Source organism: Cetorhinus maximus, chromosome 15 (genome assembly GCF_964194155.1).
Source record: "Cetorhinus maximus chromosome 15, sCetMax3.hap1.1, whole genome shotgun sequence".
NCBI classification, from domain to species: domain Eukaryota; kingdom Metazoa; phylum Chordata; class Chondrichthyes; order Lamniformes; family Cetorhinidae; genus Cetorhinus; species Cetorhinus maximus.
The window spans coordinates 6145223-6171514 of record NC_135893.1 but is presented as its reverse complement, the minus strand read 5'-3'; the positions used below and the strand labels follow the sequence as shown (position 1 = coordinate 6171514).

General features: G+C 39.7%; 1 protein-coding gene across 4 annotated transcripts in view; it reads left to right on the top strand.

Annotated features, from left to right (window-relative positions):
- Positions 1–23425, top strand: part of clstn1 (calsyntenin 1) — an 83052-nt gene extending 59627 nt beyond the window's left edge. For 2 of the 4 annotated variants that reach the window (XM_078557801.1, XM_078557800.1), the window contains 10 exons: positions 40–202; positions 1772–1822; positions 6753–6910; positions 9733–9881; positions 11082–11308; positions 14838–15008; positions 16354–16499; positions 18081–18216; positions 19976–20160; positions 20342–23425. In XM_078557801.1, the coding sequence (XP_078413927.1) occupies positions 40–202; positions 1772–1822; positions 6753–6910; positions 9733–9881; positions 11082–11308; positions 14838–15008; positions 16354–16499; positions 18081–18216; positions 19976–20160; positions 20342–20536 (1581 nt within the window). In that variant the 3' untranslated portion in view covers positions 20537–23425. The remainder of the gene's footprint in view (positions 1–39; positions 203–1771; positions 1823–6752; positions 6911–9732; positions 9882–11081; positions 11309–14837; positions 15009–16353; positions 16500–18080; positions 18217–19975; positions 20161–20341) is intronic. The other 2 variants (XM_078557803.1, XM_078557802.1) reach the window with 1 other exon arrangement.
- The last annotated feature ends 2867 nt before the right edge of the window (positions 23426–26292 follow it).

The window sequence follows — 26292 nt, the reverse complement described above, 5'->3', positions numbered from 1 at the left end:
CAGTTCCTGCCTTTAATGTTGCTTCCCCATGTCTTGTAGGTGTGTGATAAAGAATGGCATCACTACGTACTAAATGTTGATATCCCGACTGTGGCCCTATATGTGGATGGAATATCGTACGATCCATTCCTAGTTACTGAAGATTATCCCCTGCATCATTCAAAGATTGAAACTCAATTGGTGGTGGGAGCATGCTGGCAAGGTAAAGTGGTATAAAATTGCTTTTGTGTGTCAGTTGCGGGTGGGAATAATTAGGTCAGTACTATATTAAACTCTGGGTTTTATTCTCTGTTTGTGGTTTTAAAGCAGTGCTTCTGAAACTTTTGCCAGATGTGACCCTGTTCTAATGCCTCGGACTTCGTGACTTTAGAGTAAAAATCGGGTGGGGGGGGGGTGGATGGATGGAGGTGGGGGTAGGCGAGAGAGTTGTTGAGTGGGGGAGGTGGTTAAAACTGCTGAGTTCACCCTGAAAAAAATCACGACCCACCTTTTTAAAGTCTGTGGTCATAGCAGCAATTGGACCTCAGAGCAATTAAGCCACACCCACCGACAGTGGGGTAGAAAAAACAAACATTTAAAGGGGCTCTCAGCTGTCAAAACTCAATATGAGCTTCGTAGCTGACATTGCTGCCTCGACCCATGGTGTGGGGACCCCCGTTTTAAAGGCTACTGGTGGAAGTAAATTAGTTTTCTTTATCGTAGTGCTTTTAACTAAGGTTCAAACAGCTGATTTGCTGTGCAGTGACTGCTTGTGGGAAACCTGTGTATGCAAATGTCACAAGGACAGGATCAAGCTCAGCTGTAATTTATTGTTTTCCACCCCCCAACTCAAACACTCAAATTGTTGAATTGTTTGCTAACCTTTGCTGTGTAGGCTGACTGTTGACCAGCCACACAGCTGAAGTTCCAGGTGGTTTCTGGATCTGTACTCCAGCATGAGTCACTGCCTTCAAAAAAGGAGGTGGAGGAAGGTTTCAAGAACAAAACTAGTAATGTTTGTTTTGTCTGCATTTTATTTAGAAAAGATTACCTGATATGGGAATGATTGCGTCTAGTCTTAGTGACACATTCATGCATGAAATGTTTATGTTTTACTATTTTACAAACAAGAGTCTGTTTTAGGAACCACTTAGCTGTTTTCAATACAAAGTCTTGTTACTCAAATACGAATTAAATGCAATTTGCTTTTCAGCAAAATGGATAAGGTGAATTTTATAGCTAGTGGGCAAAGGCACATGCATATATTAGCACTCAGCTATACGGCCATAGGTCTGTCCTTGCCTCGAAGAGTGTTGCAATTAGGCTCAGTATTGCAGCACTAGAAATTGAAACCTCAACTAGAGGCCCTGTACCTGATGTTATCCAGCAGCTCCTACCTCAAAGTGCACAATCGTGGATGTCGGGTAAGAACTGGCATAGCTGCCCTTTACAGTCAAATCATCTGCCAGTTTTCATTATGCAGTCTCGTGCATGAGGAGTGACCATTTAAACAAGTACTTTGGATCTATACCCCACCAAGAGTCAGCAGCTAAAGGACTGGGAACAGAATGGGAGGGAGAACTTCAGAGAACTGTTGCCATGTAATGGGACAAATATTTCATGCATGAATGAGAAAGCAAATTCAACAGTTTCATACCATAGTTTAGGATTGCCAATAGCCTCTTGGCTACAGGATTATTCCATTATCTTGACATGTGCAATTAGATTCCCCAGTAATCATTTGATCCCTTACCCCCATATTTCCTTTTTCTTTTGTCTTGCTTTTCTACAGAATATACAGGAAGCGAAAATGAAAATGAAACTGTGACTGAAGCCTATCCAGGTTGCTGGGGGTTTCCCTCCTGTTTATTTCCAGAATTAGCATGAAATGTTCATTATATGTTTTTATCCACTTTGGCTGCATCATACGCTGCTTCTTCACTTATTTCTGCATTGTGCTGCTAAGATTTTATTTTGTTGGAGAGCATGGGGTGGTTGCGGATGTAAGGTTTCTGTGTGCACACTGAATGACAGTGAGGTGGTTTTTAGTAGTCACATTATCTAGTGAAACCTTATACTTAATAGGGCTTTTATTTTCCTGTGAACAATTCCAAATTTGGTCAATATTTTGGTGCTTTAAATTTAACTTGAGGTTTAAAATTTGCAGAATAGTGCCTTTTTGATCTAGTGTAATTTGGTTACTCAGACTTTGGGCATACTCTGTGTTATTCAATGCTGTTCCTGAATTCACATGAACTTCTATTAAGGTAATGAACTAGATCTGTAAAGCTAGTGTTCCAGCCATATATGGTTCAGGTTCCTTTTTATCTAAGCACATTTAGTTAATTGAAATGAAAGAAAAATGATTGCTTGCTTTTCAACATTTACATATTTAATTCCACTGCATTTTCTGCTCTAGTATAGAGTATCACTTAGAGCTCACTTATGGCAAACCAAGTGGCTTGCTGATTCTAGGTGAATACAATTGAGGGCTTCTTGTTTTTGCAAAGCTTATGCACCACAGCCCCCAATATAGCAAAATACTTGCCCAACCCATCTATGGTAAGCACCCTCCAGTGCTCAACTAATTAACCCATAAATCTCAGACTGTGAAACTTTATGGAAATACGGTGCAACTCTCTTCCATTTACTGTATAGGACAAACAGCTGTGTTTCTACTGGAATTTTAGTCGTTGTTACGATCCCCATAGAGACCCAACGACTTTCAAAAAGATATTTGAATTTCCAGTAACTGACTGGAAGGATCACACAACAAGATTTCAAGTTTTAAGACACTATTTCTGTAGACAACTTAAACTCAAGACTACAGAAAATATTCTCCCATTTAACTTTTAAAATGACCAAAAAAATCCCCTGCCATGGTTATACTCTACTCTGTCCCTTAAGTGGACCAATTCTTCAGGAACCAACCCAAAGTTATTCTCTGCTTCCAAGTTTGTTTCCTTTTTCCTTTTCCAGCCGGATAACTTCTAATTCCCAAACTGACTTTCATGGTGAGGGTTACCCTGGAGATTCTTCCCTCAGGCCAAAGCTAGGCAAATCTTCCAGCCTTGTTTAAATCCCCTGAAACTTGGCCTTTTTAATCTGAGCACGAGCTCCCACCTGCATGGTGAACAAGAGAGTCTGGCTGTCTCTTTCTGTTGTGTGTCTCAGATTTTTACAGACTGAACGGTCTGCGAGGTTCAGGGATATCTTAAGAAAAACCCTGTAACCTGATACTACAATGGCTTCCTATGGACTCTTCTTCTCTCAAAGCCTATCACCATGGCAATGTGAATCACATGGGCCTTGTATCAGGTAGAAATGTGAATTAACTATCCTTTATTCCCCCCACCCCCCAAACTCCATTCTATTTTGGAACTAAATAATTTAAATATAACCATTCACAAACTTGGAGACTGAGTCAATCCAGAATCATCACAAATGTCCTAACCATTGTCCACAGGTGTGAAAATTTTGCACCACCTTCCCAGTAAATCAACTTGGCTCTCTCTGTCCCCAAAGCGACTCAGAGCATGTCACATGAACCCCCCCCCCGGCAAAACCTTATCACCCCGTTTTACCTTAAACACTGTCCCAAAACACACACCTATAAACTTCATTTTTGTTGAACCAACTAGAGAATGGACTATTTTAGATCTAGACAATGAGAAAGGGCTAATTAATAATCCTGTTGTAAAGAAGAGTTGTAGGGAAGAGTGACCGCAATATGATATAATCTTATGAGAAGTTTGAAAGTGAGGTAGTTTAATCCAAAACTAGGGTCCTTAATCCAAACAAAGGAAACTGCAAAGGTATGAGGGGCAAGTCGGCTGAGGTAGATTGGGAAACAACATTAAAAGATAGATGGGCAATAGTGAACATTTAAGGAATTAATACTAATTTCAGCAAATTTACATTTTTTTAAGGTACAAAAATCCAGTAGGAAAAGTGATCTAATCATGACTAAAGAGAATTCTATCAGATCAAAGGAAGAGGCATAAAAAGTTGCCAAAAGAGTAGTAAGCCTGAGGATTGAGAGCATTCTAAAATTCAAAAGAGAACCAAGAAATTGAGAAAGAGAAAATGGAATATAAAATTAAACTAGCAAGGAGCATAAAAATCGACACTCAAAGCTTCTATAGATATGTAAAAAGCAAAAGGTCAGTGAAGACAAATATGGGCCCATTACAGACAGAATGGAGAATTTATAATGGGTAATGAGGAAATGTCAGAGAAACTAAAATACTTTTCTGTTTTCACAAAGGAAGATAGAAGAAACCCCCCTGAAATATTAGGGAGCTAAAGAACTTGAGATTGAGAATCTGAAAGAAATTAGTATTAGCAAAAAAGTACTGGAGAAATTAATGGGGCTGAAAGTTGATAGATCCACTAGACCTGATGATCTATATCCCAGAGTGTTGAAAGAGGTGGCTGAAGAGATGGTGGATGCATTGGTGATCACCTTCCAAATTCTGTAGATTCTGGAATGGTGCCTGCAGATTGGAAGGTAGCAAATTTGACCCCACTATTAAAGAAAGGGAGAGAGAAAACCGAGAACTACAGACCTGTTGGCCTGAAATCAGTGGGAGGGAAAATGCTGGAATCTATTCTAAAAGGATGTGATAATGGACATTTAGAAAATAATGGTGAGATTGTGCAGAGTCAACATGGATTTATGAAAGGGAACTAATGTTTGTCAAACCTGTTGGAGTTTTTTTTGAGAATGTTACTAGCAGAATAGATGAGGGAGAACCCAGTGGATGTGGTATATTTGGATTTTCAGAAGGCTTTTGATAAGGTCCCACACAGGAGGTTAGTAAACAAAATTAGAACACATGGGATTGGGGTAATATACTGGCATGGATTGAGGATTAGTTAATAGACAGAAAACAGAGTAGGGATTAAGAGGTCTTTTTCAGACTCTGACTAGTGGGGTACCGCAAAGGTCAGTGCTTGGGTCTCAGCTTTTCGCAATCTATATCAATGATTTGGAGGTGGGGATCAAATGTAATTCTTCTAAGTTTGCTGATGACACAAAACTTGAGAATGGGAGTTTTGAGGATGATGCAAAGATGCTTCAAGGCGATTTAGACTGAGTGGGCAATAACATGGCAGGTGGAAAAAATGTGAAGTTATCCACTTTGGTAAGAAAAACAGAAATGTAGAGAGTTTCTTAAATGGGGAGGGATTGGGTATACTTGGGTATTCTTGTTCATAAGTGTTGCTGAAAGCTAACATGCAGGTGCAACAAGCAGTTAGGAAGGCATATGTTAGCCTTTATTGCAAGAGGATTTGAGTAAAGGAATAAGGAAGTATTGCTGCAGTTGTATAGTGCCTTGGTGAGACCTGGAGTATTGTGCAGTTTTGTTCTCCTTACCTATGGAAGGAGATACTGGCCACCGAGGGAGTACAACAAAGGTTCACCAGACTAATCCCAGGGATGGCAGGATTGTCCTATGAGGAGGGATTGAGGAGACTGGCCCTGTATTCTCTGGAGGTTAGAAGAATGAGAGGTGATCTCATTGAAGTGTACAAAATTCTTACAGGACTCGACAGGGTAGATGCAGGAAGAATGTTTCCCTTGGGGGGTCAAAAACCAGGGGGTGCATTCTCAGAATAAGAGGTAGGCCCATTTAGGACCGAGATGAGGAGGAATTTCTTTAGTCAGATGGTGGTAAATCTTTAGAAATCTCTACCCCAAAGCTGTGGAGGCTCAGTCATTGAGTATGCTCAAAGCAGAGGCTGATAGATTTCTAGATACCAATGACATTAAGGAATATGGGATAGTGCAGGAAGATGGTGTTGAGGTAGAAGATCAACCATGATCTAGCTAAATGGTGGAGCAGGCTTGAAGAGCCAAATGGCCTACTTCCGCTCCTATGTTCCTATATTTGTAACATTGTACAGTGAATAAGTGTTTTCTCAAGTTTCTGTATTGCATAGTTTTCTGGATCTTTTCTGGCCTAATGTGTTGAAAAGCCCTGAGAGGGGGATCTGAAAATATGTCATTGCCTTTGTCTTAAGAAAAAGACTTCAGGCAGTCAATTTAGTGTGAGAAATGCTTCACCTTCAATTTGGGATTACTTAAAAGCAGGAGAGACAAGGCAACAGGAATATGCAAGATTTGACTCTTGCACATGAAGGGAAGATGAAGTTGTTAGATTGGAAATCAACGTCCGACAATGCCAGAAACCTTGTTCTGGTTACATAAACAGGCTTAATATTGCCAAGTGTCCTGGAAGCTAATACAAACAGGTAGCTGAGGTTTTTTTGGTTAAATAGATACTGATACTAGACACAGCTATTTCAGGTTGCTTTAATTTTGAATATTTTCTAGTTCCTTGGAGGAGTTTTTCTTAAATTGGACGTATTATATAATCTTTTGCAGGCTTAATGGGGTGAATGGCCCCTCTGTGACCTATGATGAGTCTTGGTCAGTTGCCTAATTGTTGGCCAATAGCATAGCTTTATTCAGTCATGTACCACCTCACTGTACTAAAGAAAGCTGGTGCAACAACTCCCTCCACCCTATTCCTGCCATTTTCATAAATTTTATTCACTACAGTGAAGTACTGCATTTCGCCAAGTCCATATGCATGAGGGCAAGTCCCCTACAGCAAGTCATCCGTTATGCACATGTGAAGCCAAAAGCTAATCATGGAGAGAATGGAAGTTTCACTAACCTGCATGAATGCACGGACATGGCAGCTATAAAAGATGGCTAAACATGAAACGACAGAATATGTTTACATTAAATTTTCTCGTTCCAGGAGGTGAATTTCGCATGGCTCAGTTCTTCCTTGGCAATCTAGCTGGTTTAATGATTCGGACTGGCAAAATTGAGAGCAAGAAGGTGATTGACTGCTTGTACACATGTAAAGAAGGACTGGATCTCTTAGATTCTGAGAATCTTTACAAAGGCGTGATGGTAAGAGAGCTGTTGAGACTATTTTCCTCACATTTCAGTGTGAGGTTTCATCCAATTGTGTTTTCTTTCTCGGAGAAATAATAAAATTCTGGCCTGGTAGGGTTACAATCTGGTACTAATCTCGAACTTATTGGCTAGTTTTTAACCTGAAGGGAATAACTCATTGCAGGATATGATTCCAGTGGAACAGGCTGTCCAATGATGCCACAGTGAATTAGCCATTCTTTGTACGTTGAGAAAATGAGCTGGGTTGTGCTTCATGACAGCATCCAATTTTTGCCTCCAGGCATACGTTTTCTAAAAGGGCATTCTTCGGTTATTTTCCTTTCCCCTGTGATGTTTTTAAGATTTTTCCCAGAAACTAACCTCTAGTCGGTGGAAATTCTCGGGTAACGGAATTGTGTATTTTCTAGTTTTCTATTATAACCTACAAGTGCATTGATTACACCTCCGGTTACCACGTGCCCTGGTCAGCTGGTACAAAGTCAAATCAGCTTTTAACTTCAAAGAAGCCAATCAAAATACCTACTTTTTTGCTCAGTTTGAGACATCTGTATAAACCAATGGGCTACAGCTGGTTAAAAAGCATTTGGAATGTTGAGTCACAGGCCAGAATTTTAGGTCTCGCCGGCGGGTACGCGCCTGACCCATCTGGCTGTGAATAGCACAAGATGACGTCGGACAAGCATCCAACGTCGTCGCGCACTCACGTGATATCTTGCTTGGCGGAAACGCGCAACAGTGGGAAGTACGCCCACTGACAATTAAGCAGGCAATTAAGCCCATTAAGGAGGCAATTGAAAATGATTTTTTTTCTTTTTGTGGCCTGTCCACTTTTACAGTTGGTAGACAGGCCAGGCAGTCTCTACATTTTTGCTCAAACCTCGATCCAGGGTAGGGTTAAATCTCCATGGGGAAATAAAATAGAGATATCTGGGGACTGGTTTTTTTTGAGGTATGCTTTCAGGTGCTTGATTGTGCTGTGGATATATTTTCAGCATTTTTATTGTTTTGTTTATTCTGTGGAGGCCTGCAGCTCCCTGGGGCAGCTGTCAGCCTTCAGAGAGCTCACTAGAAACGCTCACCAGCACCCACAGTGACGCCAGAGCCCCCCGCCCTCCCACCCCCACCTGCAGAGCTGAGCGTTTCACGCTGGCTGGTCCTTAATTGGCTAGCCAGCATGGATTCGTGGTCAGGGGCCAGTTTCCCAACCACTCCCTGACCCACTGATCGCGCACGCCCAACGAGCGAAAAGTTCAGGCCATAGTTTTATGATAGCTTTGTACAAAGGCGTGTAGTGAGGTGAATTAAAGAACTGTTCTCAGCTACATTTTGTGATTTATCTAATCGGGGGGGATATAGTGATGGATGACCCCAGGTGCAGGTGATATCTTTCCATGGCTCAAAATAAGTCCTTGAAGCTATTGAGTAGATGGTACCATTCTAATTGCTGTTCAATGTTCATATTTTGGAGGTCCCTGGTGGGTGGCACCTTTAGCCTGCATGTGTCCCTCTGGGGTGATCGCTGCTAGAAAGCCTTACCTGGGCATCCGATATGTGAATAATACTTCTCATGTTTCCTGTTGCTCGTGTTTTGCTTACCAGGTTACTGGTGAGAAACTTACTGAGGGCTGGAAGCCATGCTTCAATTATCTAATCAAGTAGTGGCCAAGGCGGCTTGTAGAATGGTGAAAACTCGAGGTTAAGTCATGCCTCTAACAGATTTGAAAATTGGATACGTGAGCTAGGAAAGTCTCCAGTAGAGATGACTAACCAGTCATACTGGCCCATAAGCAGGGCCTGGAAGGATAGGTTTCTGGGAGCTTGGATTCTTGCCCAAACACTGGCTAGATAAGCAGTGGGAGGCATAATCTTCTGCCCTAATGTGTTGCACAGCTCTAGATGGCCAGTCTTTAGCAGTAACCGTGTGCACCACTGAATTTCTAAGCTTCAGCTCTTGGAAACCTTGCCTGTGCTGTCTGAATTTGGGCGAGTGGGATGTACCTCTGAGTGTAGGCACTCCGTATTGAGGAAACGCTTTCCATCTGCTGCGAGGTTTCAGCTGCTTATTTTGGAAACTATTAAAGACATTGTTGGGTTTCCATGTATATCAGGCATATTACTGGCAAAATATTTTAATAGTGGGTGTGTGATTTTAAAACTTGATTAAATTTCCTCATTTATCAGTCTTCTCAGATTTCGACTGATATTGCTAAATGCTACTGCAAATAATTGAAGTTTTAATGGGACTAATAATGCTGTCACTCAACTGCTGAAAATCCAAATGTGGCTTTACCTACACCCACGTGAACTGATCTTGCATGAAAGTGAGGTCAATTTATTATCTCTTTTGGCTTTCCTTACTGAAAGAACACTGAGGTTGTAAGGAGGGAACAATTTCAGGGCTAACATTTCAGAGTTATTGGCACTTTCAATCATGCCATTTCTTTTTGGGAACCTTTATGTTCAGCCACTCTTTTGCAGCATCCATTTGCAAGGGTGCAGATCAACTGACCAGTATCTTTAATTCAACAGCGACATTAATGCGGGGGTGGTCTCCTTTTGTAAATGGGGCATTGATGAGCCTTAAGCACAACTGATGTGCAGGCTTCCAGTGCTCTCTGGCTTGCCGCTCACATTTCCCTGCACTGAGGTACAGAGTGGGCCTCTGTGGAGCTCTCGGGACCCAAAATGTTGTAGAGCATTACAGCTCTAGGTACAGTCAAACAAATCTTAGATGGACATTGAAAGCTCCAACTCCCCAAATAGAAAATTGTTTGTGAAGCTAATTGAAAGTGATTAAATAAACTTCTATTTTATAGGTTCACTTCAATCCCACCCAGTCAATGCTTAACATGGAAGGGGATGATATTGAAAGCTTTGACAAGAGTATGCAGCATGTGTCATACCTCAACTCTAGGCAGTTCCCAACACCTGGAATCAGAAGATTGAAAATCACCACGACTGTGAAGTAAGCTGGATAATTGAAATTAGTTAAAGCTGACATTTAAGGTTTAATGTTTTCAATAGTTTAGACTGCTAATTATAATTCTATGTGGAATCTAAAAGCGTGAAGTTTTAATTCTTCAAGTGCACATTCCTACTTGATTCTTACGATGAATGTTTAGTAACCAAGGGGGGAATTTTCTCCCTGTCGGGGGTGGGTGCTGAGCGGGCATGGGCGGGCACACAGCGATCGCTGCCCGCAATTGCCTGTGCACCGCCATTTTACATGGGCAGGCCAATTAAGGCCCAGCGTGATGAACACCCGGAAGCGCTGTGTGCTCTTTGTGCGGGCAGGGGGAGTAGGCTGAGTCGGCACAGAGCTGCCTCGGAGATTAGTTTGATTGTCAAAAATTTTAATAGAGAAAAATAAATAAATTTTAAGACGTGACCCCCCTCCTGACAGTGTCACATGAGCTGGGACATGTCAATGAACTTCAATAAAAAGTTTTATTCAATTTATAAACACTTCATGAAACGTCATCCCACCTGTGGATGAGGTTACATGATAAATGCGAAGGCCGCCTGGGCTCTTCGCCTGCCCACCAACCTTAAGGTTGGACGGGCAGCTCTGTTAAGAATTTTAATTGATATTTAAACGGCCTTAATAGGCCTTTGACAGTTCGGCAGCTGCGCAGCTGACTCTGGTGCACACCCGCCGAACTGAAAAGCATTTTATGCGCTGGCGAGCGGGGCCCACCCGCAAACGCTGACCCGAAGATTATGGCCCAAGGGTTTTGTGCAAGTATTTTTGGCAGAGCTGTTTTGATCCCTAAGAATCCAAAGAATTTCCACGTCTACATACAAAGATCCTGTCCATTCTAACCACAAAGTTAACTCTAACTTGGACCTACCAATATCCAAGTTTCATGCACTTTTACTTGCATTGCCATTTGACCACTGCTTCCTATGATTTAAGAGTCACAGGTGTGGTTCAGAATGATATTTTGATGTATAGTGGAGTGTGGTAGGGGCAAGTCACCTGGCCTAAAGGACAGAGCAAGGCTAGAAAATTAAGGTATAGTGTTACTTATCCTTTTCCCTTTAGGATGTTAGAAAATTATAATTGTGAGGACAAACTTTTTTGAAAGCGTGCAGAGAAACATATTGTACTTAATCAGCATTCTCAAGAATGCTGCACTAAAATTTTTGTTTCCTTTATTTCCAGGTGCTTCAATGAAGAAACTTGCATCACTGTCCCAGATGTGGAGGGCTATGTAATGGTACTTCAGCCCGATGAACCAAAGATAAGCCTGAGTGGTATTGATCACTTTGCACGTGCTGCCTCTGAATTTGAAAGTAATGATGGTGTTCCACTGTTCCCAGAGCTGAAGATCGTTAGCACCATCACACGAGAAGTGGAACCAGAGGGTGAGGATGAAGATGAACCTACAGGTAAAAGCCCCATCAGTTATCAACTGTCACATTGTAGATCGTAGGCAAAATGGTCAAATGAATTATAGTATAGACAAATGTGGTGTCATCCACTTGGACATAAGGATAGATACCTTCTAAATGGTGGAAAGCTAGAAGCATTGACGGTGCAGAGAGATTGAGGATACATGCACAAGGATCATTAAAATGTCATGGACAGATACATATAAAATTTTTAAAAACTAATGGAATGTTGACCCTTTTACATCTGAAGAATTAAAATACAACTCAAAGGGGGTAGAAGTCATGCTACAGTTATACAAAGCCGTGGTTAGACCCAACCTGGAGTACTGTGTACAGTTCTGAGCACCACACCTTAAAAAACCTCTGAGAGGTTGCAAATCTACACTTTACTAGAAGGATACCTGGACTCCAAGGATTAAATTACAAGCAGAGATTACACAATCAAGGATTCCAGGAATTTGGACAATTAAGAGGTGATCTGATTGACGTTTTCAAGATGTTAAGAGGAACTAATAAGGTAGATAGAAAGGAACAGTTTCCACTGGCTGTGGAATCTAGAATAAGGGGACAAATCAAGCCTTCAGGCCTTTTAGGACCAAAATTAGGAAATACTTAAAACAAAGGGTGGTGCGAGTTTGGAACTCTCTTCTGCAGATGGCAGTTGATGATGGATCAGTTAATTTTAAATTTGAGATTGGTAGATTTCTGTTAATCAGAGGTGTTAAAGGGTTAAGGGGCAAAGGTAGGTACATTGAGTTCGGTCACAGATCAGACATGACCTTTATTAAATGACAGAACAGGCTCCAGGGACCTTCCTCTTGTTATGTTCCAATATTCCTATGATTGCTGTGACAACGATTTTTTTCTTTTTTAATTTGTCTTTCTTTACCTTTTAGCATAGAACGATCATCCAAACAGGAATACTCTTCAAATAGTGCTCATATTAGATATTGGTGTACTTTGTCCAGATCTACTTACTACATTAGATGTTTGTTCATGTGTCTTGCATACCTTTTAATGCTGAGTCTAACAATTAGGATATATTGTGGAGAAGAGGGTTATCTGTGACAGCAAGTTCTGGGTTTCCATGTTTAAATGCTTGTGTGGATGCCAGAGGTTACTGAACAATAATTGTGAGTGCTGATATCCTCAGCATTACTATTAACGCAAAATTCAGGTCCAAGTCTCTTAATTGTATTTGGTATAAGGACATATGAACAGGACTAGGCCATTCAGTCCATCAAACCTCCTCTGCCATTGAATTAGATCATGGCTGATCATTTACCTCAGCATTACTTTACCACACTATCTCCATATCCCTTGATGTAATTAGTCTCCAGAAATCTACTGGTTTCTGTTTTTAACATGCTCAATGATTGGGCTTCCACACCCCTCTGGGGTAGAGAATTCCAAAAATTCACCACCCTCTGAGTGAAGAAATTCCTCCTCATCTCAGTCTTAAATGGCCTACCCCTTATCCTGAGATGATGTCTCCTGGTTTTAGACTCACCAGCCAGGGGAAAAAACCTTATCTACATCCACCCTGTCACGTCCTGTAAGAATTTTGTAGGTTTCAATGATGTCACTCCTTATTCTTCGAAACTCAAGGTAATACGGACCCAATCTCCCCAATCTCTCCTCATAAGACAATCCCGCCATCCCAGGGATTAATCTGGTGACTCTCTGTTGCGTTCCCTCTATGGCAATTGTATTCCTCCTGAGATAAGGGGATCAAAACTGTATACAATACTCCAGCTGAGGTCTGTCTCACCAAGGCTCTATACAACTGCAGCAATACATCTATACTCCTGTACTCAAATCCCCTTGCAATAAAGGACAACATGCCATTTGCTGCCTTAATTGACTGCTGCACTTGCATGCTAACTTTTAGTGATTCATGAGCAAGGACACCCAGGTCCCTTTGAACGCCTGCACTTCCCAACCTCTTACCATTTAAGAAATATTCTGCCTTTCTGTTTTTTTCTACCAAAGTGAATAACTTCATACTTATTGACTTATATTCCATCTGCCATGCTCTAGCCAATTCACTTAGTCTGTCCAAGTCCTCTTGAATCCTCCTCACAATTTAAGTTTCCACCCAGTTTGGTGGATTTGGCAAATTTGAAAATATTACAATTGGTCCCCACATCCAAATCATTTATATAGATTGTGAATAGCTGTGGACCTAGCACTGATCCTTGAGGCACCCCACTAGTAATAGCCTGCCATCCTGAGAATGATCGGTTTATTCCTACTCTCTGCTTTCTGTCTATTAATCAATTTTCAATCCATACCAGTATATTACCCCCAATCCCATGGGCTCTGATTTTATTTGCTAACCTCCTGTTTGGAGCTTTATCAAAAGCCTCTGAAAATCCAAATACACCACATCCATTGGTTCTCCTTTATCAATGCTGCAAGTAGTATCTTCAGCAAAACTCCCAAGTTTGTCAAACATTATTTCCCTTTCATAAATCCATGTTGACTCTGCCCAATTTTACCATTATTTTCTAAATGTCCAGTTATCACATCCTTTGCAATAGATTCTAATATTTTCCCGACTACTGACATCAAACTAACAGGTTTGTAGTTCTCCATTCTCTCTCCCTAACAGGCAAAAATGGTGGTAAGATTGGTACTCTTAGTGTCATGGCATAAGCCAGTAGTGGGAGGACTGAATACCAAGCCTTGGTGTTACATATTGCAGGCAAGGAAAGCCAGTATTTTGTTACACTTTTGTGTTGCTTAGAAGTAATTCCTAAAGTGCTACTTAATCATAACAACAGGAACTGAGCATGACAAATGCAAAGTGTCAAGAATTTAATTTTAAAGCTAGTGCATATTCCACTGCATTTTAAGTCAGAATATTGTTTCTCTCAACTTTTCCAACTGCACCTTACTGCTGAACGCCCGTTGAGGCTAAGGACCACACTGTTCAAATCTTTTTCAATCTTATTATTGGTAGCTTGGGAAGAGACGGAGAAACGGCACTACTCTTGAAGTAACACCAAATGACTAAATATTTTCAGCAAATTCTACACTACTGTCTTGTCTCATGTTTATCCTACACAGCTGTTAGTGATCATTGACAAGTCAGCTCAGCAGCTTTGCACATTACAACATAGTTCTGATGAAACAATCATTAACCTGAAACCTTAACTCTTGTTTCTCTCTCCCCAGATGCTGTCACACCTGAGTATTTACAACGTGTTCTGTTTTTATTTCATATTTGCACATTAGTTTGACCTGTGTTGCGAGTACATAAATCACCTATTTCTGCACAACTTGTTCCACATAGCAGCTAATTCAAAAGCATGGCATATGGAAAATCAACTGGTGTAGATTTCCAATGTTAGCAGTAATGCTATAGAATTGAGATGTCCTACCCAATTGAATCCAGTCAGTGAAATTAATATTGCTGAGAGAATTTTTAAATTGAGCAGCATTGACATGATGCACTTTAATTGGCAAGTAAGCTCTTTTGAACTGAAACTTATTCTTTGTTAAATGGCTTTTTTGTTCGCAGTCCAAGAATCTATGGTATCTGAAGAGATAATGCACAATCTGGATACATGTGAGGTCTCTGTTCTTGGAGACGAGCTGAATGCAGAACAGGAGAGCTTTGAAGTTGATCCATCACAACTCCGACAAAGGGGTATGGAAATGAGCAACTCCTCTGTTGGTATGACAATCACAGGTGAGTATTAAAATGTGGGAGGCTGAGGGTGCTGTTTTATAAATGCACCACTGGTATGTAGAGCAAGAACTGGCAAAATTATTGTCTTGCACATAGGTTTTCAAATTGAGATCCCTCATGTCCAGTGAGTTCACATGCAGCTCCTGAGGCTATTAGATTTCTGCTTGTTCAACAAGTTTCTTTTTGTTTATTTACTTACCAGCATGTTGCTATTTCTGCTTAACAATAAAGATTTTCTGCAATGTTACCACATTTCCTTTTGAGTAGCTAAATTTATCCTTTTAGAAGTTGGTATAGGGGCCCCAGGGAAATGTCAGTTTTTGCAGGGGATTCTCAAAACACAAAGTTTGAAAACCACTCATTTTAGGGATTAGAGATTTAACTGTGGTGGTATACTTTTTGTGGTGAGGCTTTAGGGCATTTACTTTAAAGGGCACATTGGAAATGGGGAAAGTATTAATCAGTCTCCCTGACCTCCCCACCTCCTCCCCATTCTCAAATAGTGACTTTGTACCCATAGACATAAAAAAAAGACTATTTTTGGGAGGTATTGCAACTGCTACATATGGCATCTTTCTGGAGGGCTGGAGTTCATGTTTCAAATTGAGCCCCTATTGGAAATGATGCCGGATGAGGATAAGACCAAGCTCAACGGTGATGTTCTGCATCTACTGTGTTCCTGCAAAATTAGCATTTGAATGAGGTACTGAAAGGGCCACTTATGGAACTGTAGCTGGAGCATTGGAGAAAGTTTGAAAGGGAGAGAAGATTGAATGACAGGAATATAATTTTTAATCATTACCTTGAGCATAAAGGTGCATCTGCATCATAATATCAATTTAAAGTGTAAGTGAAATTTATAATGCCTCAGGTACTGAATGACATTGGATTTGCTATCGACAACTTAGGGTGACAAAAATCCATTAAACTGATCTTCTGTCAATTTTCTATAGTTCATTCATCAATTCACTAACTCCTTTTTTGGGGTCCAATTTCCCTCTGGTGCCTCGTCCATCATTAAGTTTGAGCCTTGGCTGTAATTGCCAGCATGCTGTTTGACTGCTAGATTGATCACTTGCAGGAAAGATCACTGGCCAGTAATCTGAGATAACAATCTTGATTGTCTTTCTCCCTTTCCCCTAACTCAGAGATGCTAAAACCAATATTAACATTACCAGTCCTCTAACAAGCAAATAACAGATTAGGTGTCAACTCCATGATGCTCACAGGATAAGCATGCTGAGCCATGTCCAATTAAGTTTTCTGCTTGCAGTCATTTTGAAATGAAAATCCTAATATCTTTTGGAATCTGTTTCATGTTCTTGCATTGTTTTGCTTTGTTTAGGTGTGAACACAATGTCAAATTACGAAGATATGCTACATTTAATCCGTTACCGAAACTGGAACAGTGAGTCGCTGTTTGAAAGGAAGTTTAAAATTGTTTGCTCAGAGCTGAATGGTCGCTATGCCAGTAATGAGTTCAAAGTTGAGGTAGGTGAAAACTACTTCGGCCTTTGATGGAAGAAGCTTGCAAACTTCTGTTGCATTGAAATCTTAAAAATTAAGGAACAAATTGTTTATGTTCAAAAAGTGTTTAATTAACTTGAAGTTTTTTGAAGAGGTAAGTGTTGATATTGTGTGCATGGATTTCCAAAAGGCATTTGATACAATGCCGCACAAACTTGTGAGCAAAGTTTTTGTTCATGAAAGGGACAATAGCAACATGGATGAGAAATTAGCTTAATGACAGGAAGCGGTAGTGGTTAATGGATGTTTTTCAGGCTGGAGGAAGGTTTGTAGTGTTGGGGGACTCTTGCTTTTCCTGATGTACAGTAATGACCTGGACCTTGGTGTACAGGACACAGTTTCAAATTTTATGAATGCTACGAAACTTGGAGGGATTGTAAACTGAGGTGGAGGATGGTGGGGACATAGACAAGTTATTGGAATGGGCAGACAGATGGCAGCTGAAGTTCAAAGTGGAAAAATGTGAGGTGATTCATTTTGGTAGAAGAACATGGAGAGATAATATAAAATAAAGGTACAATTCTCAAGGTGTAGGAGCAGAGAACATATCATTTGAAAGTGGCAGAACAGGTTGAGAGAGTAGTTAATAAACCTACAGTATCCTAGGCTTTACTAATATGGGCATAGAGTATATGAACAAGGAGGTTTAAGTTGAACTTGTATAAGACACTAGTTTGGCCTCAGCTGGAGTATTACATCCAATTCTGGGCATCACACTTTAGGAAGGATGTGAAGACATTGGTGAGAGTCCAGGGACTATTCATGAGAATGGTTCCAGGAATGAGAAACTTCAGTTATGAAGATAGACTGGAGATGTTAGGACAGTTTCCCTTGAAGAAGAGAAGACTGAGAGGAGAGCTTGATACAGGTATTCAAAATCATGAGGGGTCTGGACAGTAGATGAGAGACTGTTCCCACTCGTGAAAGGATTGTGAACATGAGGGCACATATTTAAAGTTATTGGCAAAAGAAGCCAAAGTGATATGAGAGAATTATTTTTCATGCAGGTGGCTAGGTCTGGAATGCATTGCCTGAGTGTATAGTGGAGGCAGGTTCAATTGAAGCATTCAAAAAGGAATGGGACTGTTCTTTTTCAAATAACAATGTGCAGGGTTACGGGGAGAAGGTAAGAGATGACACCAAGTGAATTGCTCATTCGGAGCGCATGTGCAGACACAACGAACCGAATGGCAGCCTTCAAGGCTGTAACAATTCTGTGATTTATTAGGTGATCAGAAATTAACATCTGTTTTAAAGCATAGTTTGCATTTTTGACAGAGAGCAAAGATAAAATGAAATTTAATATTTGCATTAACACATTGAACTCAATAGAAGCCCCATGAATAAATCTGAATCTTTTCCAAGGATGTACAGAATTGTTGGTCTATTTGGAGTTCTTAGTGTGCAACTTTTAGGATTCCTTTTGATATTTCAATTGTAGTGAAATGGGAGCTGTTTTGATGTAGGTTAATAGGTTATATGCAATTTTAACTTACTCTAATCTGAGTCTTGTCAATTTAACTGATATATGTATGTTATTTTCAGGTCAATGTGATTCACACTGCTAATCCAGTGGAGCACCCCAACCATGTTTTGGCACAGCCAGAGTTTGTTCGCCCAGTTCAGCATGCTTCCGTTGACTTGTCTGGGCACAATCTTGCAAACCCACATTCATCCTCAGGTACCTGGAGAAGTTTAATTATGGAAACAGCTTTTATGTAGAAGGTGGATTTTGATGTCCCTGCCTTTTCACTTTTTTGCAAAGATTCGGGCAATAAGTTTCAATTCAGTAGAATTTCTGATAAGACCTTGATTCAATCAAAACTACCGCACTGCTAATTCATTTATCATATGGAAAAAATATAAGTAGCCATTTGATGACAGAAATAAAGGGGTCAGCAAGTTATTAAATCTACATCTTGGAATATTTCAGTACCAGACATGAGTTTCCCAAATCTGCACTGGACATACAGCCTCATTCTCTATAACTAACCAAATATTTTGTTCAAATCAATCCCAGGATTTACAGTAAGAAAATGTTTTTAGTTTGCCTGTGGTTAATTTCTTTCTAATTTATTATATTTATTAGAATCCAACTATTCCTGTATTGTAAGTTTTAATCAAGATCTTAACAGATCATAGTTTGCCAAATCAAATTGGAGCAATCAAGGTTTCATTTTGACCTTAATATCAATGACAGCTGAAGCTGATTTTATTTGTTCATTCGTGGAATGAGTGTTTTGCTGGCTGGGCCAGCATTTATTGCCAATCCCGAGTTGCCCTTGAGAAGGTGGTGGTGAGCCGGACAGCTGATCTAAAATGTCATTGGGACTTTGCCAGTAACAGATGCCAGATCAAAGGATATGTGTTGCCTTTCAAAAACTGTAGAGCCAATTGCAGAGCTTGACCTATTCCAGAATCTCCGGAGTGAGTTGTGAAGATTTGGAAAACTGGAAATGACTTTGGAAAAATTAGCATTTTCCCTACATGCCCAGTCTTCCATTCAATCAAAGTACAATCAAAATTAAGGAAATTATATTTCATTGTATTAAAATAAGGGCAACTACAGCTTTATTCAGAACCATTGTTAGGGTTGTGGTGAAGGTGTTGAAGTCATTCATGATTCTTAATCTCGTCTGACTGCAGTTTCTGCTTGAGGAAAGACCTCAAAGCTCCTACCAATACTATGGGATCGATCTTCCAGCAAATTAACTTTTGCTGCTGGTTTATAAACAAACTCTCCAAGAGACACTTCTCTCTTGGTTCCACCCCACCTTTTTGTTTTAATTAGTCATAAAGCAGTAACTGAAATTTGGGTATATAGTGCTGCTGTGTATAATGTAAGCTACAAAAAATCATGGGATTTGCTTGGCCATAGAGTGATGTTTAAATTATCCGTGCTCATGAATTTTCCTGTTCTCTGTGGGGAAAAAAGTGAAGATCTTAGCCAGGGTACTTCGTCTAACATTCAATTGTGTGTATGCTCCTGTCGTCAGGATTAAGAGTAACCTGTGTTCAAGCAGCTACCAGTTTTTTTTTTATAACTTGTCACCTAGTATAGTTCAGATGGTGACCAGAAACCAGCTGTCTCGTATTGCATGGAAGCCCCCCCGTGGCTTTATTTAGTGGCTTCCTAAAGACCTGAAGCAAATTGCTTCAACTGGTGAAGGGTCTGGGAGAGCCTAGGATGACGTTTTAAAGTCAAATTTTTGATAAATGCCAAATAGCCACATTATGAAATCTGGTTAATTTGGTGTTCAAAATGCAGCCAAGTGTAGTTGATGCAAGCGTGGAACTGGAGAAAAGAAATCATGTTCTCAGCACGTCATGACCCTTTATACAAGATTGCTTTAGTAACTGTAGTTGCTCTTATGAACCATGTTCTATGTTATGAATTGACACCTTTTTAGTTTTTAAAGAAAAATCTTTTTTTCTTTAAGTTGTTCCCAGCGCAGCAACAGTTGTCATTGTGGTTTGTGTCAGCTTCCTGGTCTTCATGATAATCCTTGGGGTTTTCCGAATCCGTGCTGCACATCAGCGGACTATGCGGGATCAAGAGAATGGGAAAGAGAATGAGATGGATTGGGATGATTCAGCTTTGACAATTACAGTAAACCCTATGGAGGTAAATGGCTACTTAATACAGCACAAAACTTTTTTGAAATTTCTAACCATGCAGGAAATAAATTGCTGGTGTGTGCATACATGTGCGCATGCATGTATATAAATGGTTTTATTCTACGTTTTGAAGGGGCAGAGGTCATTAAAATTCCTTGTGGTAATCATGTATTATGTTGTCGCACTAGACATACGAGGACCAGCATAGTAGTGAAGAGGAGGAGGAGGAGGAAGAGGAAGAAAGTGAGGAAGGTGATGAGGAAGATGACATTACCAGTGCCGAATCTGAAAGCAGTGAGGAAGAAGAAGGTGAGCAGGAAGACCAGCAGAATGTAAACCGACAGCAGCAACTTGAATGGGATGACTCAACTCTTACATATTGATTTCCCTGCTGTCGCTTTGTGCTTTTGGATACTCCGTTGCTCACTCCATCTGACCTAAGGAACCATCTTGCACTTTTTTCTTGTCATCTGATGAGTGACTTTAGCTAGACAATACACACAATTTTCAGGACTGTCCCCTTTGCTCTAAGAGGCAGCTTTGCTATTTTCTGTTTCCATTGAAAAGAGAAATTGCATTGAGTAGCGTTTAAAGTTGCTTGGTTTTGGCCTGGTCATAAATTTTTTTCTAATGCATGTGGAAAAATTTGCAGAAGAGGTCAATTTATGTAGAGGAATAACAAGATTTTTAATATTTTGTAAATATATTGAAATTATGTAATTAATGTCATTGTGGTAGTGAAAACAGGGATTGGACAAACTTGAGTTGGAAAAGCAGAAATTTAAAGAGACAGTGTATCTTTTATGTTGACCTTTTGAGGTTTAAGTCAAATCTGCTCAACATACTTTTAAAATATTCTGGTTGTGTTGTAACTAAGTTTAATTTTGATAAAGTCATCCTTACTGGTGCCACATGAAATAGTACTGCTGTAATTTACTTTTCAGTGTCTTCAAATGTTAAAGCTGAAGTAAGGTTTTTTGGGCAATTTTAACCGCTTAACCAACATAAACCTATAATTAGGCTTTTAAGACTGTATGCTCCTTAGCATAAATATTTGAAGAATAGAGGCGTTTTATGCCCTTAGTTAAAATGACAGTAAGGGTTAACTAGAATGGAGAATTGGCAGATACTATGTAAAAATTTCACTACATTGGGGGTGGGTGGACTGGCAAAAAGCAGGCTCTGTATAGACCAAGCAAAGGTAATACTGTCTTTTTAAAATGGATGGTGTACAATGGGGAGAGATGGACTCAACAAACTTCATATGCTTTCTTTGAGAACCATCCCTGTTGGATCATACATATTTCAAATAACTATCAATAGTTCCTGTACATTGAATTGTACTGTAGTTTTAAGCTATTTGTTTACATTTAGTAAACTTCAGTTTCTCCTGGTAATATTGTAGTTGAAATTGTACAAAGAAATTGGCTCACTTGTGAATCATGTGTTTGGTTTTAAAACAGTTCTCTGGCTCCATGTTTTTAAATGAATTTTTAATTGATATGAAAGTGTGTTTGCCAGAAAGGTACTAAAATATGCAGCTTTGGTGAGATGCAGGTAGCAGGCCTGGCTGAAGGAAAGGAGGGGAAATTGAAAAGGATCTCTGAGAACCTTGGGAGTATTTATGGCCAAAATTTATGGGCAAAATTGTAGCTGATACAAAATTTATGTTGGAACTTTTGTTGTGATTGAAGTAATGTGTAAGTGGTTAGAAGGGATGAGATGAATTTGGCTTCTCTCGAAGAAAAAGGTGAGTCCTGGTAGGAAATGGATGCAATGACTTTTCTGTGCTCTTGTGTCCTTTTCTTATCCTTGGAATTGCAAAAGTCTTGCAAGAGTTTTTAAAATGTTAAATGTTGCAACATTTCTACAGTTTTACATTCTGAATCCAGGAAATGCTTGATCGAGAGAGAGTTTGAAATGGGCATACCCCTCCCATTTCACTATCAAACAGAAAGAGACAGCACGTTTGTAGGTCTGCGTTACTCAGGGTAAACCTTGGAAACCAGAAGTGTACGTTCTTGTTTGAGTGCAGAGAATGTGGTTAAGCATTATTTATGGTATCAAAGCATTGTGAAAAGGCCAGCATCCCTAAGATACCTCAGTGGAGCATTTTTAGCTGCTATGTGAATGACAATATCACTAATTGTTACTCTGATTTTTAAGGCTAAGAAATTAAGTCATATCAGTGACTAAGCTGAAAATGCAGTTTTTTCACACACACTAGCTTTCTGTAGAACTCTGAAGGCTGTTTCAAGGTAGTGTGTTTTCCAAGATCCTGTCTGGCTCTGTGGTGTGAAAGCTGTAGTAGGATTGGTCTATTGTTTCAGACAGAATTGCTATTAATGGGTAATTGGAAATGTTGTGTACAAGCATCTTAACCAAGAGTCGGCCAATCGTATTTATACCACTAATTGAAAATGTAGTGCATTCTGCTAAATTAGTTATTTGTTAACGATTAAAGATGAGACTGAATTCCAGACACAAGGATGCCAAGGTCCTTATTTAAATGGAAGTTAAGAATGTAGAACTTTAATACAGACTGTGATATTAATCAGGATATTCATAAATCCTTACCAGCCATACAGCATCCAATTCCATGCTGTGGCCAAAATTACCCCTTGAAGCCAGCCAGGTCTGTTTTTTTGCATCTCGCTTCTCCCATTCTACGGATCACAATCTGTCCTTGGCAGAAACATGTAATTTGAACTGGTTTGAGATGAGCTGGGAGTGCCTTGATTTTTGCAAATAGCATAACTTAAATGATGTACATCCAGGAAGTGGAATAGTCAAATAATTCTTTTGTAACTTTAAATTGTAGATTGCCTAACAGTGGGGGAATATGGTTTTACTTGATTCTTATTTTGTCAAGTTTAAACGAGTGCTAGTTTTTTCAAAGTTGGAAAAATATAAATCCTATGTTTAAAGTATTTGTCTGACATAGATGTCTTGTGTTCATGTTGTGTATGAGACTTGAAGTCTATCCATATATTGTCATCGTAGATAATGTATTAGACTTAAAGGCTATCATGTTAAAAGCTAACCAAGGTGTAATCATGTTATAAATTGTACGTAGCCAATATGGGTATTACTTACAGATCTGTATGATAGGTCAGTTTGAACAGTCTTTGAGCTACAATAAATTTCCAGCCCTAAACACTACAATATTGTCCAGCATGTTTCAATGAGTTCTGTAGTGTGAAATTTTTTAGGGTGATGAAACTTGCTGCCCATTGCACTACAGTGTCAAAATAAAGGAACAATTAAAGCCAGTGTTTGTCTTTTTAATGGCTGTGTGAAATGGCTCAAATGCCAGTGTTCCTTAACTATATTGTTTCCCACAGATGACCTTCAACTCAAGAATATTGCATTGTATGTGGGTGGCATCATTCCAGACAACTACTTCAAATCCATGTTATGTTGAAATGCAAATACATAAAACAATGGTTTGGGTATTCCTGGTAGAATTTGTAAATGTTCAGTAATGTGAGTTACTGAATTTGTACAAACTTGTTTGCATCGCATGAGTAAATCTAAAAGTATAATTCAGGAGGAGGTGCACCAAGAAGTTGTGCACAAATCAGTCGGTTAGTAAAACAAAGGAAAAATGCCCATTGGTGATAATATGGTGGAATTAAGTTGCCATTATTCACTTGAGAAAATTCTTAACCAGAATTTGATTTCATTAAAGCTTATTGGCAACATCATTACCATTTAGTGAAATGTAAAACATAGTTAAAATGGAGTTAAATTTCACTCAAAATGAATAATTGGACAGACAAATAACTGAGACAAAACAAAAAATGCTGAAACATTGAGGTCACGCAACATCTGTGGAGAGAGGAAGTTGAGGTTAATATTTTGTCAGAACACTTACCATGAAGCTATCAGGTTGTGATGAATGCCCAACTGAGTGCACGAATGTCCTTTTGAAGGAAAGAAAACTGCTGCCCTTACTGGCCTGCCCCACATGTAATTCCAGATCCATATTAACGTGGCTGATTCTTAACTACCCTCTTGAAATGGCTTAGCAAACAATTCAGCTGTTTCAAACCGTCAGCAGCTCAAAGAGGTGGCCTGTCACCCTCTCGGGGCAATTTGGAATTTACTGGCCTTGTCTGTGATACCAACGTTTTAATTTCCAACATCTGTAGATTTTGCTGTTTGTTTTAACCATAATTTTGGGATGTCTAGAGAGGCTCAAGGTGACTGAAAATAGTAGGAGTTTTAAGGCATCAAAAAAAGACAAGTTTCTGTATTTTATGTTCAGTTCTGAAATAACTAAAATGGAAGGTGTTTTTCATCACCGAAATGGGGACAAGAGCCCAATTATGAAACACGACAGGTTGCTCGATCTATGAAGTAGCCTTTAGGTGCTATTAAATGTGGTTAAAGAGTGGTTACATAAGAGACTTGGACAAAATATGAACAGTTCATTAGCATGAAATGAAAATGTTCTACTATTGTCTGTGATTAAGTAGCAGTTCTTTATTCAGAGGCCTTTGCAAATGGAATATATATATATAGACATCTGGTGTTCAATTTGCTTGTGAAACTCAATTGAGATCAACAAAAATCTCATCACTCTCTCTTAACATTGTAATGGGCAGCTTGCAAAAGACTTTCAACTGCCAAACTTTATCCATGTGATAAACATATTGTAAAAAGAATGTTTTAACCCCTTGTGAAATGATTTTTTTTTGTTTGAAGTATTGTACTATTGTCTTACTGCTGTGCATTATTTAGCTGTAAATAAATCTGTTAGCCTATGCACTAGTCTGACAGTGTGCTATTTACTGCCTTTGAGAGACAGAATGACGTGGAGAAGCCCACATGATTTTATATTGAGTTGTACCATAATTCAGGAGTAATTGTTGGCCGTATAGCATGCAATCCTACTTAAGGGATGCATAATTGGTAATGGGAGCCCTTTCTCCCTGCTAAATCTCTCCATGTCCTCAACCCCCTCATTTACACTTAACCCAGGTTTTCTAAGCCCAATTGTGGTTCTCTCCCCACTTGATAACACTCTCAGGTAAGCTAACTGGATACAGCAGGCCAGGAATGCTGTTGATATTATGGAACTGAACCAATTATCCCAATTTCAGTGGGGCTGGCGGTGATGTTTAATGACATTAAGAGGAGGATCAAATTCATAACTGAAAATGCAGGACACGATGATACAATGACATGATTTTGTACTCAGTTTTCATATAACCCTATTTAAAGGAACAAGGACTGTTTCCCCATGGTATTGCTCATGAACATTCAGTGGATAATAGATGACTTCAGTGACCTCCCTATTGGCCCTATAGTAAATAGATGATTTCAAGAATAGATCAATAATGCTGGAGCTTGGGATTGGTTAGACTATTGTTTATACTTGAAAGTGAACTTGAAACTTTGTTAATGGCCTCCCCCTACCCCTGAGGTAGATTTTAAATTGCAGATTGTTGCCAGAAATGGGGCTCCTGCCTAGTTGAAATAATGCATCTTGCTGGAATTTGACCTGTGGAGACAAGTGGCCTCAAGAGTTTTTCCCCCTACTCAACTTCATAAGTCTTGCTGTTAGACAAAATAGGAGCAAATGGATACCCTGTTGAGCTCAATAACCAGAGCTCCCAAGGTATTTTGTCGTTTTGAGGTGGATGTTGTCAGAGTTTGCAGCAGTTGCTGCATTTTGGACACTTTTACTAGGGAAAGACTTGTGATCTATTGCAAGGAATGTTGGGTGGGCATAACTGTTTTGAATGAGGTTCAAATCTGTCTTCTAAATTGGGAAAGGACCCTGAGACCATTCAAGATCAAAATTAGCAAGGAAGGAAAGAGGATTGCTGGACTTGGAACATTTTTAGTTGAAATGGTGCTTTTGAACTCTAGAAGTTATGTCCTTGATGTTGAACTTAAGTTGGAGAAATAGGTAATGACCAATTGGTCTGAGTGTCCATGGGCTGTGGAGGAGGAACATCAGATGGGGTTGCAAATGCACATTTAAATCCTTTGCCTGGTTTTGGGAAAATGGATGTATTGCCGTGACAGCTGAGGAAGGAGATTTGGCTTGAAACAATACCCATCTACTGAGTCTACCCATGGTTTGAATGTGAAGAGCGGCCATTTGAATGACATAAGGCGAGGGGAA